This window comes from Pelophylax lessonae (genome assembly GCF_965119305.1).
Source record: "Pelophylax lessonae genome assembly, chromosome: 7".
NCBI lineage: Eukaryota > Metazoa > Chordata > Amphibia > Anura > Ranidae > Pelophylax > Pelophylax lessonae.
In genome coordinates, this window is record NC_138774.1 from 275,988,213 (window position 1) to 276,008,630 (window position 20,418).

Consider the following 20,418-nt stretch of genomic DNA (forward strand, 5'->3'; position numbering starts at 1 on the left):
GAATTGTGGTGTATCCAAGTTCCTTCACACCCTTTCCCGTAACCAATTTGGACTGCTATACGGACATTTGTGTTTTATCACACCTTTGCCTGTTGAGAATATAGATCCTAATATTTATCCATTCATCTGTTAGCGCTGTTTGTGTGGTTGATTGGACCGAGTTTTTTTGGTTTTTTGATTACACCTTTTATAAATCATTTTTACTAAAACAGCTGCTGAGACCTTTGAGGTCACATTTACTTATCTCCTATATTATCTTGAATTGTGAGTCTAGCGCGGGGTGAGTGTGTGTTTTGTAACCAAGTCGGTATTACAATTATTCTACGCTCCGTGTTATCAATTCAAAACCCACGTTTGACTGTTTGATCCCTGTTGACTGTTTGATCCCTCCAGAAAGATCTGGCAGACACTGGAGTTGTGGTACACTATTCCACTATAAAGAGATACTTTTACAAATATGGTCTTCATGGAAGAGTCATCAGAAGAAAACCTCTTCTACGTCCTCACCACAAAAATCAGCGTTTGAACTTTGCAAATGAACATATAGACAAGCCTGATGCATTTTGGAAACAAGTTCTGTGGATCGATGAGGTTAAAATTGAACTTTGTGACCGAAATGAGCAAAGGTACGTTTGGAGAAGAAGGGGCACAGAATTTAATGAAAAGAACCTCTGTCCAACTGTTAAGCATGGGGGTGGATCAATCATGCTTTGGGGTTGTATTGCAGCCAGTGGAACAGGGAACATCTCACGAGTAGAAGGAAAAATGGATTCAATAAAAATTCAGCAAATTTTGGATGGTAACTTGATGCCATCTGTGAAAAAGCTTAAGTTAAAGAGAGGATGGCTTCTACAAATGGATAATGATCCTAAACACACCTCGAAATCCACCGGGGATTACATCAATAGGCGTAAACTGAAGGTTTTGCCATGGCCTTCACAATCTCCTGACCTCAACATTATTGAAAATCTATGGATAGACCTTAAAAGAGCAGTGTGTGACAGACAGCCCAGAAATCTCAAAGAACTGGAAGACTTTTGTAAGGAAGAATGGGCAAAGATACCTCAAACAAACTCTTGGCTGGCTACAAAGTGTTTACAAGCTGTGATACTTGCCAAAGGGGGCAGTACAAGATATTAAATCTGCAGGGTGCCCAAACTTTTGCAGACACCATTTTTTTGTTTTCTGTTATTTTGAAAGTGTAAATGATGGAAATAAAATCTAACTTTTGTTGACATATTATAAGAATGTCTAATCTGTAATTTGATGCCTTTTGGAGATTTTTCCATTTTTCCTTGGCTTCTTTATGCACATTAATGCAAATTTTTACCTGGAGTGCCCAAACTTTCGATCCCCACTGTATATGTTAATAAAATGGATGCCATTGTCATAATTTTTTTATTTACTGCAAACTGTCCCTTTTGAATTGTCCCCAAGGCCAGGAGAGAGAGGGGGGCGGGGCTAAACGGCAGCTCCATATCTGAATGGACACAGGGAGCTGTGACTCAGCTCGGGTGCCCCCATAGCAAGCTGCTTGCTGTGGGGGAACTCCATAGGAGGGGCCAGGAGTAGAGAAGAGGGACCCGAGAAGAGGAAGATCCAGGACACTCTGTGCAAAACCAACTGCACAGAGGAGATAAGTATAACATAGAGGGTATATATACTTAATAGTATATCCCCCGTGCCAATGGGTTAAAATAGAAGGTATTCAAATTTAAATATACATCAAATGCAGCTGCTATAGAGAGGGTAGGGATATAATTGAATATAGCCACAAATACAGGGGCTAGCTATAGCGCTTGCTGTGAGTATAATTGAGGCTAGATAAAGGTGCAAGATTGCAATACCAAAAGGGTGGGTAGCAGTTGTAATAAATAAGCCTGAGTTACTGTACTGTAGATAATCCTAAAAGTGCTAATAGTGCATAGTTAGATAATTTATAAACACTCTAAAGTGCTGGGTGTGCTAATAGTGAGAAAAATCTATAAAATACAAAATAATCATATGAGATGGGTGCACCTAAACAATAACATGAAATGCAGCACATATGCAATAAATAATAATAGCACATTTTTGGATAACTCTATGGTTCTTGATAAGGTGTTGAATAATAATGAAAACAAGGTGCTCAATAAAACATAAAATTACTACAATAAATAAGGCTGAATAACATATCAGTGCATAGTTCAGAGAAATTCATAAAAAAAGGGCTTGTAAAAATCAAAAAAGCAAAGTTCATCAGTGATTGGAAGTGCAATTATTACTGTAATGAGTATTCAATCAGTGCTCAAAAAGAGTTCATGAAAATCCTCATAAAAATTAGGTTCATGGGTGACTTGAAGTGCAAATTAGGCAGGTATTTCTTGAGTGCAAATAAAGTGCAGGTGCTCTGTGCTCAACTTCCAAACGGTCAGGTGCTGATACTTGTTTCCACCGTGGAAGGTAGCAAAATAACACACTCACCAGATAGAATGGGTCTTATATACCATATAGTATTAAGACCGGGTACCGCTTCTTTGGCCACCTGGACCAGGATAGGTTCCGCTGAGGTAGGTTCAGTTGAGGGATGCAGTGCCCCAATACTCCGGACTGTCACCTCCTAGTTATACCCAGGGTGGGTACGGGGAAAAAATCAAGAGAGCAGCCTAAAAACATCAAAATTACGAGGCTTGTATACCAATGCCAGAAGCCTGGCCAACAAGATGGGAGAGCTGGAGCTGCTGATGTTTGAGGGGGACTTAGATTTTGTGGGGATAACTGAGACTTGGTTTGACAGCTCTCATGACTGGATGGCGACCATTCAGGGGTATTCCCTTTATCGCAGAGATAGAGAGGGTAAAAAAGGGGGAGGGGTATGTTTGTATATTAAGAACAGTATACAGGTAAATATGAGGGATGATATTAATAATGGAGCTATGGACGAGGCAGAATCCCTATGGGTAGAGCTTCAAAGGAAAGGCACGGTGGGGAAGGTAATATTGGGCGTATGCTATAGGCCCCCCAACCAGAGGGAGGAGGGTGAGGCGGACCTCATGTTACAGATAGGATTGGCAGCAAGGATGGGAAATGTCATTATAATGGGGGACTTTAATTATCCTGATATAGACTGGGCAGAAGGAACCGCGCATTCAGCCAAGGCTCGGCAGTTCCTAAATGTTTTGCAGGACAATTTCATGGGTCAGATGGTGAATGCACCGACAAGAAACAATGCGGTACTTGACCTACTGATTACCAACAATACAGACCTGCTCACGTATATAGAAATACGGGACAACTTAGGGAACAGTGACCATAGGTCAATTGGTTTCAGTATTAATTACAGTAATAGGAAACACAAGGGTAATATAAGGACACTGAATTTCAAAAGAGCCAATTTCCCTAAACTGCGCTCGCTGCTAGAAAATATCAAATGGGATAGAACCCTGGGAACAAAGAACACGGAGGAAAAATGGGAGTGCTTCAAGAGCATACTTAACAAGGGGGTGGGCCAGTGCATTCCACAGGGAAATACATTTAAAAGAGCAAAACTAAACCCTGGGTGGCTAAACTCCAACATAAAAATGTATATTAGAGCTAAAGAAAAGGCCTTCAAAAAATACAAGAGTGAGGGGTCATTGACAGCATTTAAGCACTACAAAGAGTGTAATAAGAAATGTAAAGACGAAATCAGGGCGGCTAAAATAGAACACGAGAGACATATAGCGGAGGAGAGTAAAAAGAACCCCAAGAAGTTCTTTAAGTATATAAACAGTAAGAAAGCGAGGCCAGAACACATTGGCCCCATAAAAGATGACAAAGGAAATATGGCCACTGAGGACAGAGAAAAGGCGGAAGTGTTAAATAATTTCTTTTCTTCAGTCTTCACAAAGGAATCGGGGGGCTACACGAACCCCGCTTGTAAGGCCGAACTAAATAATACACCTCAGGAAGTGCTGCCATGGCTAACAGAGGATAGACTTAGAGCTAAACTAGAGAAACTTAACATAAATAAATCCCCGGGACCGGATGGCTTGCACCCAAGGATTCTTAATGAGCTCAGCCAGGTGATTGCCAGACCATTATTCTTGATCTTTAAGGATAGTTTACAGACGGGTATGGTGCCAGCTGATTGGAAAAAAGCCAACGTGGTACCAATATTTAAAAAGGGGCCGAGATATATCCCGGGTAACTATAGGCCGGTCAGCCTAACATCAGTAGTCTGCAAAATTTTGGAGGGGATGATAAGGGACCACATACAAGACTTTAGTAATGAAAACGGTATTATAAGTAGTAATCAGCATGGATTCATGAAAAATCGTTCATGCCAAACCAATCTATTAACCTTCTACGATGAAGTGAGCTGCCACTTAGATAAAGGTAAGCCTGTGGATGTGGTGTATCTGGACTTTGCAAAGGCCTTTGACACCGTTCCCCACAAACGCTTACTGTACAAACTAAGGAAGATAGGTATGGACCATAAGGTGAGTACCTGGATAGAGAACTGGCTCCAGGGTAGAGTACAGAGGGTGGTGATTAATGGGGAGTACTCGGATTGGGTAGGTGTGGAAAGTGGGGTCCCCCAGGGTTCTGTCCTGGGACCAATCCTGTTTAATTTATTCATAAATGATCTTGAGGAGGGGATATCTAGTACAATCTCAGTATTTGCAGATGATACTAAATTAGGCATGCCAATATCTTCTATGCAGGATGTGGAAATCTTGCAAGCAGACCTGAACAAAATAACGGGGTGGGCAACTACATGGCAGATGAGATTTAATGTAGAAAAATGTGAAGTAATGCACTTGGGGGCCAGAAACCAGAAAGCAAGCTACTCACTAGGGGGGGAACCTCTGGGTGAGTCTAGGATGGAAAGGGACCTGGGGGTACTGGTAGACAACAGGCTTGGCAGTGGCATGCAATGCCAAGCCGCCGCAAGCAAAGCCAACAGAATACTGGGTTGTATAAAAAAGGGGATTCACTCCAGAAATAAAGAGATTATTCTTCCACTCTACAAGACTCTGGTCCGGCCACATCTGGAGTATGCTGTCCAGTTCTGGGCACCGGTCCTCAGGAAGGATGTGCTGGAACTGGAGAAAGTCCAGAGAAGGGCAACAAAAATAATTAGGGGAATGGAGGACATCAGCTATGAGGAAAGACTACAAGCACTGAACCTATTCTCTCTGGACAAGAGACGATTGAGGGGGGATATGATATCAATGTACAAATACTGTACTGGCGACCCTAGCATAAGGAACAAACTATTCAGAGAAAGGAGATACAATAAGACACGTGGCCACTCACTAAAACTTGAGGAAAGGCGGTTTAACCTTAAAGTGCGTAAGGGGTTCTTCACTGTAAGAGCGGTAAGTATGTGGAATTCTCTTCCGCAAGCAGTCGTATCAGCGGGGAGCATTGATAGTTTCAAAAAACTATTGGATGGACACCTTAAAGACCACAACATACAGGGGTATACAATGTACGGTTAAAAGCAAACACACACACACATCATAGGTTGAACTGGATGGACTTGTGTCTTTTTTCAGCCTCACTAACTATGTAACTATTGTAAGGGATTAGCTCGGTGGCGGGTGTGGATGACCCCTTGGGGGGTGCGTTTTCCCAGAGAGGTAGCCGACAAGTGCTTGCAAACAAACAGTGTGGTTTATTAAATGGTGTTTTCTTCACCAGGCTGTATGCAGCAAAACATCCAAAATAAAATAAAACAGAAAATAAATCCTTGCCTCTGTGGGCGGCTACCTTCTCACAACTGGAACCTGCCTAAGTGTCTGTCTCCAACCTACCGTCGGGCAGACTTCCTTGTCCTCCAGCGGACACTCAATAGTCCATTTATAATAGCTTCACAGGGCAACACAGTCCTTTGTTTCTTTCACATCAACAGTTCGTCTTCTCACCTTTGAGACGTATTCACCCTTGGTTACCGTCCCGGGCACACATCACTCCGGGGGGTCTTCTCCCAGGCCCACACATCCTGTCGGGAGGCACACGCTGACTGTCCTCCTGCTCCCAGCCCACATGGCTTCAGGACACAGCTTCTGGAGGCAGCAAGGAATAGGACTTTCTCTGAACAAATTATAGAGCCTTAACTCCCTCATTCTGAACAGGTGAAGGCCTTTCAACTTCCTGCTGGCTAGCTCTGTAGCCAACACCCTAAATTAATTAATGGACTTTCTAAGCAGGTGGGAATGTGTCTCCTCTCAGTGACTACATTCCCAGATTTACCTGACTTCCTGTCACACTATGTAACCTCCATCCGTGGGTTATAGAATAAAAGAAGGCTCCAGATGGTGTAATAAAGTTTTTAAGGCTTTGTTTAACTTTTAAAAATATACACGAGTATTAAAAAAACAATAAAACGGCGCATGCGAGGCGCGGGACGGATGGCGGCTTGAACTTGCTGCTCCACTCACTCTGGCCGTGATCCCGGCTACAGGGGCTATATACCACCGCCGAAACTCCTGCAAAGATCACCCCCTGGCAGCCACAGTTCCTGTGCATGTCTTCCTGCAAGAGGAAAAAACGCAAGACTCCTCAGAAGTCCCTCACCCACTACCTCCTAAGAGCCCGGGAGAAGTTTAACATGGAGCAAGATGGCGCTACCCCTCCTCCTCCTCCTGTGCATGTCGGCAGCAACATACAGACCTCAGCTCCTAAGACTTCCTTGACCCCTGCAAACTGTGAGTACCCTGCTCCCCTCACAAAACAAGACCTTGATAATAGCCTTGAAATTATGTGCACTAAGCTGATGGCAAAGTTCCAGGCTGAGCTCCACAAGACAGAGACCACCCTTACACAGGAGATCTCTGCCCTTGGAGGAAGAACAGACAGGCTGGAGGCAAAGCATGATGAGTTGTCCCTAGCTTACAGGGAGCTGAGCAGAGATCATGAGCTGTTAAGCTCAGAATTTAACCAGCTGCGGGCACATGTGGAGGATTTGGACAATCGCAACAGGCGTAATAATTTGAGGTTAAGGGGGATCCCTGAAACCTATACCGATCTCATACCCACAGTAAATCGCCTGTTTAAATCGCTTTTGCCTGAAGTAATGGAGTCCCAGTTCTCTTGTGATAGAATCCACCGTGCCCTCCGTCCAAAACCTCCTGCTGATAAACCACCAAGGGATATTATCTTATGTATGAAGGACTTCCTGACCAAGGAGGAAATCCTCAGGGCTGCGAGGAACACCCCAAATATCCTTATCGACGGCAATAAAATTCAGATTTTCCCGGATATCTCACAGGCTACACTGGAGAGAAGACGCAATCTAAAAGAAATCACGACAATCCTACAAGTTGCACGTATACGTTATAAATGGGGTTTCCCGTTTAAGCTTGTAATCCCTCACAATGGTTCCACGTACGTGGCTACTAATATCCCAGAGGGTCGTGAAGTCCTTATTAAGCTAGGACTGATGGATCCCTCTTCTAACCCCTCACCCCCCCCTGCTCCTAGACCTTCACCGCTTTGGCAAACCCCGGCTTCTAGAAGAGGAAACAGAAGACCACGTAATGACAGGATCTGAGGCTTTCTGCTATTTTTCACATCATCTGATTCTTAGGAATCAAGAATTTTGCGGAATTATACTTGGAGATTCCTCAAAAAAACATTAAGCATGAGATTTATCTGACGTACTTTCTTTATTTTAATCCCTCATATTTTCTCTTTTCTTCCCCGTCCTCTTTTCCCCATTTCCTTTTAATTTTTTCCCATGCAGTACCAATATACTCCACAGCACTATTCACTGTTCAGTGGACAAAGGGAGACACCTAATGGTCAAATCCTGAACTGCAAGGAATCCTCATCTGAAGATCATTGACTCCAATCAATCTTTGCTCCTAACATCTATCAAGATCTTTTGGTGTTCTCATCCTAATCCGCAAGTTATTTTTTCCATTTTTTTTCCTTCTTTTTTTTAATGCTCCTTATATTTTTCCACAAGATCTTGAATTCATATGAAGGAAATATAATTGTTATGGATTTATATACTACCAAAATGTATGCTTTTTGATCCTTTTCCCTCCTTCCCTCCCCCTCCCCCCCTCCCTTCCACACCCGCATCCCTCCCCCCCCAACCCTCTTATTCTCCCTATCTTTGTTGGATTTTTCTCGATGTTGCTCCCTTTAGGTTCTTTTAGAACCACCTATAACCAGACATTGCACTAATTTTGTTCCCTTCTTTCCTCGAAGGGATCCTTCAAGAGGCCTAAATGAGGTCCCGTGCTTGTACATGTTGTACCCACTCAGTCGACCGGTGGCCACTGGTGGTCGCGGGGAGGTCAGGCCCTTTCTGATTTCCGGTTATGGGCCGATTCTCCTTCTGCTCTGCTGCTGGCTCTCGGTCGCCTGTTTAGAAGGAGTTTATCCTTCATTTATGTTACTCTTTTATCAGTACCTTAACGGTTTACTGATCCATGGTTTATCTTACTTGTTAAACTTTGACCTTTATAGTTTTGCTTTTTTGAGTTTTTCATATTTATTAATGTATATCCACAGACATTTCAATACCTACAGTTATCCAGAATGCCTTTTATTAACATGTGCTTGGGTTAACCTTTTCCGGACACAGGATGTCCCTGAGTTACACATCCTAGACCTTCATCCCCCGGGTCCGCCCTCACTTACTCCACGGCCCTTCCAAATTTTGAACTCCACGGATGGGTTCTTAGACACCTCGATCACCCTAAAACCCCACCATAGCAAACTCCACTTTCTCGCCTCAAAATGACCATTAGAATAGTCTCACATAACGTGCAGGGATTTAATTCCCCTAATAAACGCAGGAAAGCTTTTCACCAGTTCAAGCGTTTGGACGCCAAAATCCTGTTGCTCCAAGAGACGCATTTTGCTGAACACAATCACCCCAAATACTTCCATAAGACATATAACCAGGCCTTTTATACCACACACTCCTCTAAAAGTAGAGGTGTAGCAATATTCGTTCATAATTCCTTCCCGCTGGATGTCCAAGAAGTATATAGAGACACAGAAAGTCGCTTTATAATAATTAAGGGACGCATTATGGGAAAGGAATTAACAATAGCTAATATATATGCCCCTAATGGAGCCACAGTTAAATTTTTCTCAGATTTTTTTAACATATTGGAAAGACATCACTCTTCCCACATTATCCTAGGCGGTGACTTCAATATGGTCTCTCATCCCACCATGGATAGGAGCAACCCAAACTCGACTTCCAAGACGTTCCCCAGATCCTTGGAGCGTAGACTCAATAACTTACAGTTAGTAGATACATGGAGGTGTCTTAATATGGGCTCCAAAGAGTTTACGTTCTACTCTAACCCGCACAATTCTTCAGCTAGGACTGACTACATTTATTGCTCACAAGTGGTCTTAGCCAATTCGATCTCTGCTAGCATTGTTCCATGCGTGTGGTCGGACCACCATATGGTACTATATGACACATCAGGAATAGGTCTCTCCCCTACTCCCTTCTCATGGAGACTTAATGACTCCCTATTAGCCAATCCGATAGACTCTCAGGAACTCTCCGATTCCATATCCGAATTTTTTAGATTAAACCCTACTGTGGACACCTCAATCCCAAACACATGGGTTACTCACAAGGCCTATATAAGAGGTAAATTAATCTCGTTAGCAGTTAGAAAAAACCGTGCACGTACCGCTAAGATTCAAGATCTCACCAAGGAATTACAATTATTGTATAGAAATCATATTACATTACATGATCAATCCACCAGGCTATTAATTGACCAAAAGAGAATAGAATTAAATAACATTCTCTCAGATAATGCAGAGAAATCCCTCAGACACTCAAGATCCAAATTCCTACTATATGGTAACACCGCTTCCACAATGCTGGCAAGGAAATTGAACCAAACGTTAAAACCTCCACACGTATATAAATTAAATACATCATCAGGAATGACCACTTCTCATCCTAAGGAGGTTTTGAGCATTTTTGAAAAATTTTATTCTACACTACTTTCCTCCCCCTCTGACGCCACACCAATACACTCTCAAATCTGGTTTGATGAAATCCCTATCCCATCACTCTCTCCCTTGGATATAGAGCAGTTAAATGCCCCCATTACAGAAGCTGAAGTAACTAATATGATTAAATCCCTTCGTAATTCATCTGCACCGGGCCCAGATGGCTTCAGTGCTTCATACTATAAAAAGTTTACTCCTATTCTATCCCCTAAACTTACAATACTCTTTAATCACATACTTAAGGGCAACGACTTCCCAGAAGAAATGTCCCTAGCAAACATGACTCTTCTCCCCAAACCGAACAAGGATCTTTCTAGCCCCCAAAACTTTAGGCCAATTTCGATTATTAATAACGACCTTAAATTATTCAGTAAAATCCTCGCTTCTAGATTATCCCAAATTATCCCAAAACTCATCTCATCATCGCAGTCAGGATTTATCCCCAACCGTCAAATTACGGATAACATTCGACTTGCATGCAACATTATACAAGATGCAAATTTATCTAAAAAACAATTGGTACTATTAGGACTGGACATACACAAAGCTTTTGACAGTGTCACTTGGAGCTATCTTGGAAAATTACTACCCAGATTCGGCTTCTCTAATGAGTTTCTAAATGGCTTTTCTGCTCTATATAAAAATCCTAAAACGAGAATTAAGATCCCGGGCTGTAACTCATCTTTCTTCCCTTTGGGCAGGGGCACAAGACAGGGCTGCCCCTTATCACCACTTCTATTTGCCCTTGCCATCGAACCGCTCTCGATTGCGATTAAAAGACATACTGGAATTTCAGGATATAAAAAGAACTCCGAGACATTCAAACTAAACTTATATGCTGATGACGCTCTCATGTACATACCAGACCCTTTCACCACATTACCCAATCTATTGAATACTTTAGAAAGCTTTGCAGGAATCTCAGGTCTTAGCATCAATTTATCCAAATCGGTAGCCCTACCAATTAACTTCTCAGAGTCCGACACCCTACATCTGAAGACCCTTTTCCCGTTTGTCTGGGCCTCCGAGAAGATTTCATATCTGGGAATACAACTTAATAAACATTACAATTCTATTTTTCAATCCAACTATCCTCCGTTGCTTGCCAAGATACGAGGTATGCTCCAAATGTGGTCCTCATACCAACTATCTTTTCTAGGTAAGATCACAGCGATCAAAATGACCATTCTTCCCAAATTTATATACCTGTTCCGTGCGCTTCCCATTTACCTTACCAAAGCATACATCACCAAGTTACAATCTATAATCAATAAATTCGTTTGGGGCAACAAAAAACCCAGGTATGCAGCGAGCATACTATATCATCACCAACGTACTGGAGGTCTGGGCCTTCCTAATATATGGTTTTACTATATTAGTAGTAGATTGGCCCAAATTGCCCATTGGCACGATCGTTCCTCAGATCTACCTTGGATTAACTTTGAGGAAAACTCAGTCGCTCCATACCACTTAGCAGGGCTACTATGGGACCACACAGTCCCTATACGCAAAATCTCCTCCCGTAATAAAATCGTTTCTGACGCTCTCAGGATGTGGAGACTTGTCATCAAAAAATGGTCCTTCGCATCTCATCCCCCTCTCGGCACCTCCTTTTTGGGAAACCCCAGATTTTCTGAAGCATTTATTTCCCCTGAGAGATTCGCATGGTGGTCCGGTAATAATTTGACTTCATTACTAGACTTATATGATGGTGGGACTTTCCTCTCTTTTGAGTCGTTACTACACACCAAAAATATCCCACTATCGGAAAAGCTCAATTATGACCTTATCAAAAACTTCTTTGAATCACACTACCCTAAGCCTTCAGGATCTCCTCTCAGCACATATGAACATATTTGTCTAAAAGATCTCTCAAGTAGGGGACATATCTCTACAATATATTCCTCACTTAACAATTGTGATCCAGATACAAAACTTGGTTACATGGTTAAATGGGAGTCGGAACTACAGACTGCTATATCAATAGCCGACTGGCGAGACATGTGGATAAATATGTGTAAGACAACCAAATCCCTAGGAGTGAGGGAAACGGCTATTAAAATATTCACAAGATGGTATTATACCCCCAAAAAATTGAATAAATTCTACCCCGAGATCTCCCCAAATTGTTTCAGAGGTTGTAATGAAGTGGGCTCTCTGATACATATTTTCTGGGAATGCCCCAAAATTAAAAATGTCTGGCAGGAAGTATTCAATCTAATAGAGAGAGTTACAGGATGTAAATTTCCACTCTTGCACCTGCAATGTCTACTTTTCAAAAATATTCCAGAAATTACCACAGACCTCACACGCCTAACACATACCATTTGCATCGCAATGCTATGGGTTATCTCCAAACACTGGAAGGAAACTTTCATACCCTTTGATCAGGTCATCAGTAGAATAGAAGATATAAGACTAATGGAACAATACCATCACACCATCACAAACACTAAGATCAAATTTGATCAAAAATGGACTCCTTGGTACATATACAAATGTTCCCTAACCACATGAATATCACATCAACTTAACCAATCAACATATGTTGTCTGTACAATTACTTGATGTCTCTGTTTTCCACCACACCATGTCCATGGTTTCTGTTAGTTGGACGCCTCTCACTGAGGCGAAAGAGGTAATCTACATATTGACGATTTCCCACATATTCTGATAACTTGCTCACTCTACTCTTGGATATTTTATCTTTCTTACAACGCTATATTACCATCAAGAACGGATATACATTTTATATTTTGTTTATTTATTGTTTCTTTTTTATCGTTTGTATGTTTTTTTTTCACATGCCTATTACTTGAAATATTTTATTGATGAAACACCTTTATGTAAATTTTACATTTACTATACTGCTTGTATTGAATATATTTTTCAATAAAAGTTTATAATCAAAAAAAAAACAATAAAACGCATGCAGGAAGGAGCCCATGAGTGGAGAGCGGTGAATGGTAGAACATGTTCGTTATTTTTTTTTTAAACAAGACTTTACAATCACTTTACGATATCTGTAATCCTTACCTATATAGAATTTATATGATACAGCTTTATGTTGATACAGTCCTATATTAATACCCAAGGTCTTTTTTATTCTTTCAGGATCAGATACAGTCATGGATTATTGGAAACGTCACCATCTGTCCTCGATCCATATTCATTTTTGACGAGATGGACAAGTTACATCCAGGACTTATTGACGCAATCAAGCCGTTCCTGGACTATTATGATCAGATTGATGGCGTGTCGTACCGTAAAGCTATCTTCATTTTCCTCAGGTACCAAAGAAAAAGAAAAAAATCTCTTCATACAGAGGATTCTTTTTCAATTTATTTATAATAAGCTACTTAAAGTGGAACTAAAGACACTTTACTTACCTCCTCTCTAACAGTCCGGGAGCTTTGCCGGCATCTTCTCCCTGCATTCTGGTCTTCCGGCATCTCTATTAGCCAGCACGGAATGATGTGATGTGCAGTAGTCCATCATGCTAGCACACAGGGACCGTGCCAGCAATGTAAACTGAACTGCACATGCACAGCTCAGTTTATATGCTACAGAAGACTGCGAGCAGGCAGTTAGTCAAGAAAAACAAAGAGATTTCCAGTCACAACTTACCAACCAGCCAGCTACCAACCGAATTGACCTGTCTAACAGTATGCGTTAAAAACAGGGGTTTGGTTGCACACATTTGCAAATACATGCCTAAGCTGCAGGCCCCGACAAGGCACCCTGTTGTCTGCAGTCCCTAACTCTACAATTTAAAGAGTCTCCGCAATGGGAGCACATGCATTCTAATGGGATAGATGGAGGACAGGTGATTAGAGGGAGCCCACCCCTCCTTAAAGGCACAGGATCACACTGAACACCGAGCACATTGCACAATGGCAGCAAAGGTGTCAGTGCGTTGCCAGGCAGTTAGGTATATTTTATCACAGAACAGACATTGCATGTCTCTTCTGCAATAATAGCCTGCCTGTTTGCAGTCTGTGGAAAAATATTTTAAGTTGCTCTTTAAAGCAGATCAAAAAGTCAAAGCCTAATTTTCGGTCCAACCTACTACCACAATGCTGTTTCAAAACATATATGGGATCGAAGGCATAAGGTAATGACTAGCAAACATGCATAGACTAAAACAACATTTTGGATTAAAACTGGCTATACTCAGCCCAGCCACTCAGATTCAAGATGATTCAGCATTGATCTTTAACCAATTCCTTTAATTTACTATATCAAAGAACCACCACATAAACTGGCCGCGACAGAGGGGGGCGAGGGAGGGGGGTAGGGAGCTCCTTGGGCTGTCTCTTCTCTGGCAACTGGCAGAAAGCCCTGGGAAAGCAGCTCCTTAAATAGGCCTAAAAGGCCTTCCAGATGGTTCTGAAATGTCATCTGACCCTAATTGTCCAATCCCTACCTGACCTACTGACCTTTCCAGAATCTTCTTTGTCACATGACCTTAACTGACCAATTAGAATAAGCCCCTGTAGCACTGCCCCTACAGGGGTTGCTGAGTATGTTCAGATCCTCCTCACTTTGTTGACCCTGAGTTCCTTCCAACCCAACTGACACTATGGGTTCTGACATACTGAGTAAATAGACACTTCCAAGTTTTAATAATAAAAGATCAGTTTTACTGTCTCTAGTTGAGTAAGCAATTGCAAATACAATATAACAAGAAATGTTAAAATTGCTGACGACGCGATCCCATGAGGTAAATGGGGGCCTCGAAAGGCTTCCCCCTTTTTTTCCCACATTCCTAAAGAAAACCTGTGATAAGGAAAACATAGAGATGCCACTGGTGTCACAAACCAGTATGTGAACCCCACTCCCTTCTGTGCAACTTCTTCCCATGTAAGTGGAGTTTTAGAGGTAACTGGTGGTCTGCCAGGGGACCCCTCCTTTGAGTTTGGGCTTAGCAGCTGGCTACCCCCAGGTCACCCAACAGGTACTTGTAAGAGGATTGGTGCCAAGGGGCAGAAGTGCATTTGAAGGATGCAAGTGGTTGAATGCAAGTTATTGGTTGAACTAGATGGACTTGTGTCTTTTCTAAACCAGACTAACTTTGTAACTATGTACGTGCAGGGATGGCTCAGTGGAGACTGGGGCTGCGGGTGCAGAGGTGGCACAGCCGAGGCTGTAATGCAGTGAGAGATGCGAAGGCAGTTGAGGCTGTGGGCACCATGGAGGCTGCAGGGCAGCTGAACAGAAATGGAGGCTCCAGGTGCAGTGGAGGTGCTTTGAAGATTGTGGATGGAGCCAAGGAGCAGCAGACGCTGTGGGTATAGTGGAAACTGAGGCTGTGGGAGTGGCAGTGTCTGTGCTGCAGTTGCTGTGGAGATCAGGCTGGGGTGCATTGCTAAGACAATAACCAAAACAACTTTGATAGCTCAGGGAGCTTATTAAGGCTATGTTTTAACTGTGACATTCTGTACTGTTCAAGTTTAAATAGAAGGAGCTGTTACATGACGTGGCCAAAAAAAGATAAAGGAGGCACTAGAAAGGCACTAGACGCTGGAAGCTGGCAGGTAAGTAACTAGTGAGCTCTATTTCTGAAAATTCTAAACGCTTGGCTGTCATACTTACCCTTTTGTTTGTGTATGAGCCTGTGACCCGGAGCATGTATGCAAATATAGACTTCGGATTACTCTGACTTCACTAATTTGCTTAATTGTTGCACTTCAGTGATTCAAATGGTATTAAAGCCAGTGCATCAGCATAAGAGCTATGGAACTAGAATTTTTAGAAAGAGCAGCTTATGTATATTTTTTATGAAGGGTTTACTTGACTAGCGTAGAACAGATGTCACTATGAACCTGGCTGAAAGGCCAACCCACAACCCACTTACACCCTTTCACCTTTACCTTATCCCAATAATCGAGACGACACCGTAAGTGGAATAAAATTGGCCATAGCAGCCCTTTTATTAACCAATTTCAAAATAAATTAACATAAATTAACATAAAGGAAAAAACATTCCTTAAAACAGAAACGTCAAAACAGTTAAAGCTTTTGTTGGTCTTTGAGGCCCCCCATTTTAATATTCAGATAAATACTACACTGCGGGCCCACTTAAACATACTAGGCCTCCAGCCGCAAAACTCCAGCTCTGAGACAACACTCTACCCGCAGTGTCCCCATTTTACCTTCCAGTCAAACTGAGCTCAACTCTAACGCACCAGAGGGAACCTACCACCAGTGGGTCCCGAACCATTATCTTGACTTAAAGGTTCTTGCAACTGCCAGCAAAGACCAACAAAAAGACGCCACAGCTGCCACGACATCCCAGGCAAACCCGTCAAAAAACAAAGAAAAGAACAAACCCCCACCAAGGACCCAACAAATAGAGTTCAAACAATAGGGAGGGAGGGACGCTTCTTCTGCCGAGTGAGGGGATTTTGGCGCCCCCCAGCAGATCCCACCTCTTCCTGCCTGCCAGCCCCACCTCCCCCTGACTCTAAACTCCACAACTTAGCTCCCCCCCCATGACCCCACTGTCTAACTTGTTCCTGACTTAACCCCTACCACTCCCCTGTCCACCTAGTCATGCTGGCCCTATGCTATTGCTCCACTCCTGCTCCGGGCCTCCCTTTAATAAGAGCCCTCAAATGTTTACCTTCTACACAGAGGTCATGGTCCTCTTCCAACCTCCTGCCACTTTGTTTTATTCTAGCTGTGGCTAGGGGTGGCAATAAATTGCAAAAATTATTTTTCTCTCAGTGTTTAGTTTCCAACATCCCTAAATTTCTCTATGATTAGTGATTATTTTATTTTTTCAAATCTAAATAGCATGAGGTGGGGGAAAGAAAAATGTTTTTGGAGGGCGCATGCGTGCAGTGGCTGCACAGTGTGCAGTACAGAGCAGCAGGCAGAATAGTCAGGTTCAGGCTGGCGTTGGGACTGGTAAGCAGAAGGATCAGGCAGGGATGTGGTCAAAGAGCAAGCTAGGGGTTGGTTCTGGCAGAGTTCAAGTGTGGTCAGATAGCAGGACAGCAAAAGGAGATGAAGCCCAGGAACAAGTAGCAGGTAGCAGAATGTTGTAGACCAGAATGTTGTAGACCAGAATGTTGTAGACCATAAGCCACTGTCCTAGTGCAGCAGAGGTGTTTATGACCTTCGGAAGATTACACTCCCTTCCTGACCAGAGCATTTTTTGCAATTAGGCACTGCGCTACTTTAGCTGGTAATTGCGTGGTCATGCAACTCTGTACCCAAACAAAATGTATGTCCTTTTTTTCCCACAAATAGAGCTTTTTTTTGGTGGTATTTGAGGACCACTGGGATTTTTTTTTTTTTTTTTTGCGAGATAAATGAAAAAAGACCGAAAATTTGAAAAAAAAAAACAATTTCTACTTTTTGTTATAAAAAATATACAATAAACTGAAATTTTGTCATATATGTAGACCAAAATGCTACCAGCTACATGTCTTTAGTAAAAAAAAATACCAATCATATATTTATTGGTTTGCGCAAGTTATAGCGAGTTATATACCAAACTATGGTATATATACTAGAATTTACGCAGCTTTTACTTTCTGACTGCCTATCTCATTTCTTGTGGTGCTAAAATGGCAAGGCAGTACAACCCCCCCCCCCAAAAAAAAATTACCCCTTTTTGGAAAATGGACATCTCAAGGAATTTGCTGAGAGGCATGTTGAGCCCACTGAATGTTTAATTTTTTCGTCACAAGTGTTTGAAAACACTATCAAATTTTCGGAGGCCCTGAAATGCCAAGATAGCACCAACCCCTCCAAATGACCCCTTTTTGGAATGTAGACACCCCAAGCTATTTTTCGAGAGGCATGTTGAGTATTTTGTAGATCTCGCTTGTTGTCACAAGGTTTTGAAAATTGAAAAAGAGAAGAGAAAAAATACATTTTCCTTTTCTTTCTTCATTTTCCCCAAAAAATTGCCAAAAACTGATATCTGCAAAATACTCACCATGCCTCTCAGCAAATATTTGGGGTGTCTACTTTCCGAAAAGGGGTAATTTAAGGAGGGGGGGGGGGGGTTGTGCCATCTTGACATTTCAGGGCCTCCGAAACTGTGATAGGTAGAAAGGAAGTGAAATAAGCAATTTATGCCCTTAGAAAGCCTGAAGGCGGTGATTGGTTTTCGGGGTCCTGTAACGCGGCTAGACTGCCCAAAAGTGGTATCCCCATAATTAGCAGAAGCCAGAGGCGTAATTTGAACCTTCAGAGCCCCAGTGCAAGAAACCATGAAGAGCCCCCCCGGACCTCTGGCTGGGGCCCTTCCCTTCAAGCCTGGGGCTCTTCCCCCTGATCCTGGGGCCCTTTACTCTCGTTGCGGGGCCCTTTATTACGGTCCCGCAATGGGACCCTTTCACAAGTTCTGCAGTGGGCCCAGCTTCCTGCCATCTTGGGGCCCCCCACAGCCAGGGCCCAGTCGCAAGTGTGACCTTTGCGATCCTGGAATTTCACCCACTGGTGTCAGTAGGTTTTATTTTTTGGTACTTTAATTGTATTATTTTTTATTTTATTTTTTTTACTATGTCACTGGCTAAGACTCTGTCCATTCAGAGCTGGTAAATTACATATTTAACGACCCCTTCCTGGTTCTCTATTGTGACACATCCCCTGCAGCAGCCGGCAGGAGAGGGAAGGGAGCACAGTGGGGAGGGGGGGGACCAGGGGAGCACACAGGGGCCCAGAGACAGCAGAACACAAGTGAACTGGATAGGAGGAGTGGTGGGGACAGCATACAGAAGAACCTCCTTCATTTTCCTGCTGCAGCTACAGGAGGAAAAAGGAGAACCGTGATTTCTCTATCTAGCAGACTTCCCAGCCATTGTGCTGGATGTGAGTCTGCCAGGGTTACCGCCAATAACAACAGCACATTTAAGCATGTTCTACAAGTGTGAACACTGAGACAAGAAACAGTCTGGCATCTTTGGTTTTTGTATTTATTTTTGGAACTTGGATGGGAGAAGGGAATGAGTGGGATACGCCTCTGGCTCGACTATACACAATAGAATGGGACTCTGAGAAAAATGCCTCTTGACGCTGACTTAACGCTGGCTGAATGCCGGTCAATGCCCCTTGGCGCAAGTTAACTCTAACTTGCTGTCTGTGGACTTGAACTGACTTCTGACACTTCCTTGTGACTCAAAAGTCCTTTGTACTGCTTCCTTTAGCCTTCCTGGCTGAGGTAGCTACTTGTAAACCTTGCTGCAACTCTTAATACTTCAGGGCCCGCACCGGCAGCCCCTCTCACAGAATTCTCTTCAGGGCTTAGACTCTGGCATCCCCTTTCTAAGCTTCCTCCCGGTTAGCTACCTTCCTGGAGTGGTCTCCTATCCTAGGCAGACCCCGGGGCAGTTTACAGTACTCACGACTCTGCTTTCTTGGAAACTCCGGCCCTAACAGCTCCGCACGGTCCTCAGCACACTGGATCCCTCTCTGCAGCTCAGCTCAACCTTCTGTCCTCTAGGCTGACCGCCAAGGAGGAGAGACAGATGTCACCTTCCTCCCGGGACTCTGCTTCCCGCCAAAACCCCCTGTCATGTGCTCCCCTCAGACTTATACCCCATCCCAGGATGCATTGCGGCATAATCTGCCCTCTGGGATAGATACAAGGCCTGGTGTGCTATTGGTTAGGTTTCCTCCACTGTCCAATGAGAGCCCTCATTGGACACAGTGGGGAGACTCCCAAGCTCAACATGCACACCTGAGAACACATGACAGCCTAGCTGAACAATTAAGGCTCCCCTGATAAGCAGTCAGGGCCACCCATATGCTTTTCACAGCACCCACCTAGGAGGGTGCTACATCTACATGTTGCCTCCGCCGCCCCTCCTATCCAGGTTACAGGGGAGCTGCACAGGCCCCCTGGAGCATGGAGCCCAGTTGCAATTGCAATTGCAACACCTATAGTTGCGCCCCTGGGAGAAGCAGCAGAATGTATTTTGGGTGTAATTCCACATACACCCATAACATGTGTGAGCAACATATCATTTAAGTGACAACTTTGTGTAAAAAGAAAAAAAAATGTTTTTTTCCAGAAACTTGTGGCTAAAGAAATAAATATTCCATGGACTCAAAATGCTTCTCAGCAAATAGCTTGCGGTGTCTACTTTCCTAAAAAGGGGTAATTTGGGGGTTGTTTGAACAGTCCTGGCATTTTATGCCCAACATTAGAAGCTTAAGCCACACATCACCCACTCTTCTAACCATTAGCCTTTTCTGACACTTTTTGTTTACATGAAAAAATTAATTTGTTTTGCTAGAAAATTATTTTGAACCCTGAAACAGTATTTATATTTTTAAAGCAGAGGCCCTGCAGAATAAAGTGGTGGATGTTGCAATTTTTTTTGTCATACGATATTTGCGCAGCGATTTTTTTAAACGCAATTTTTTGGGGAAAAAAAAACTTTTTTGAATTTTAATGCACAAAATCACAATATATTGCCCAATTGTTTG

The 20,418-nt window shown here is 43.0% G+C and overlaps 1 protein-coding gene across 1 annotated transcript in view; it reads left to right on the forward strand.

Annotated features, from left to right (window-relative positions):
- Nucleotides 1-20,418, forward strand: part of LOC309559853 (torsin-1A-like) — a gene marked incomplete at its 5' end in the record, with an annotated part of 113,808 nt that overhangs the window by 24,937 nt on the left and 68,453 nt on the right. The window contains one exon of the mRNA XM_082263279.1: nt 13,084-13,259. Coding sequence (XP_082119405.1) covers nt 13,084-13,259 — 176 coding nt within the window. The remainder of the gene's footprint in view (nt 1-13,083; nt 13,260-20,418) is intronic.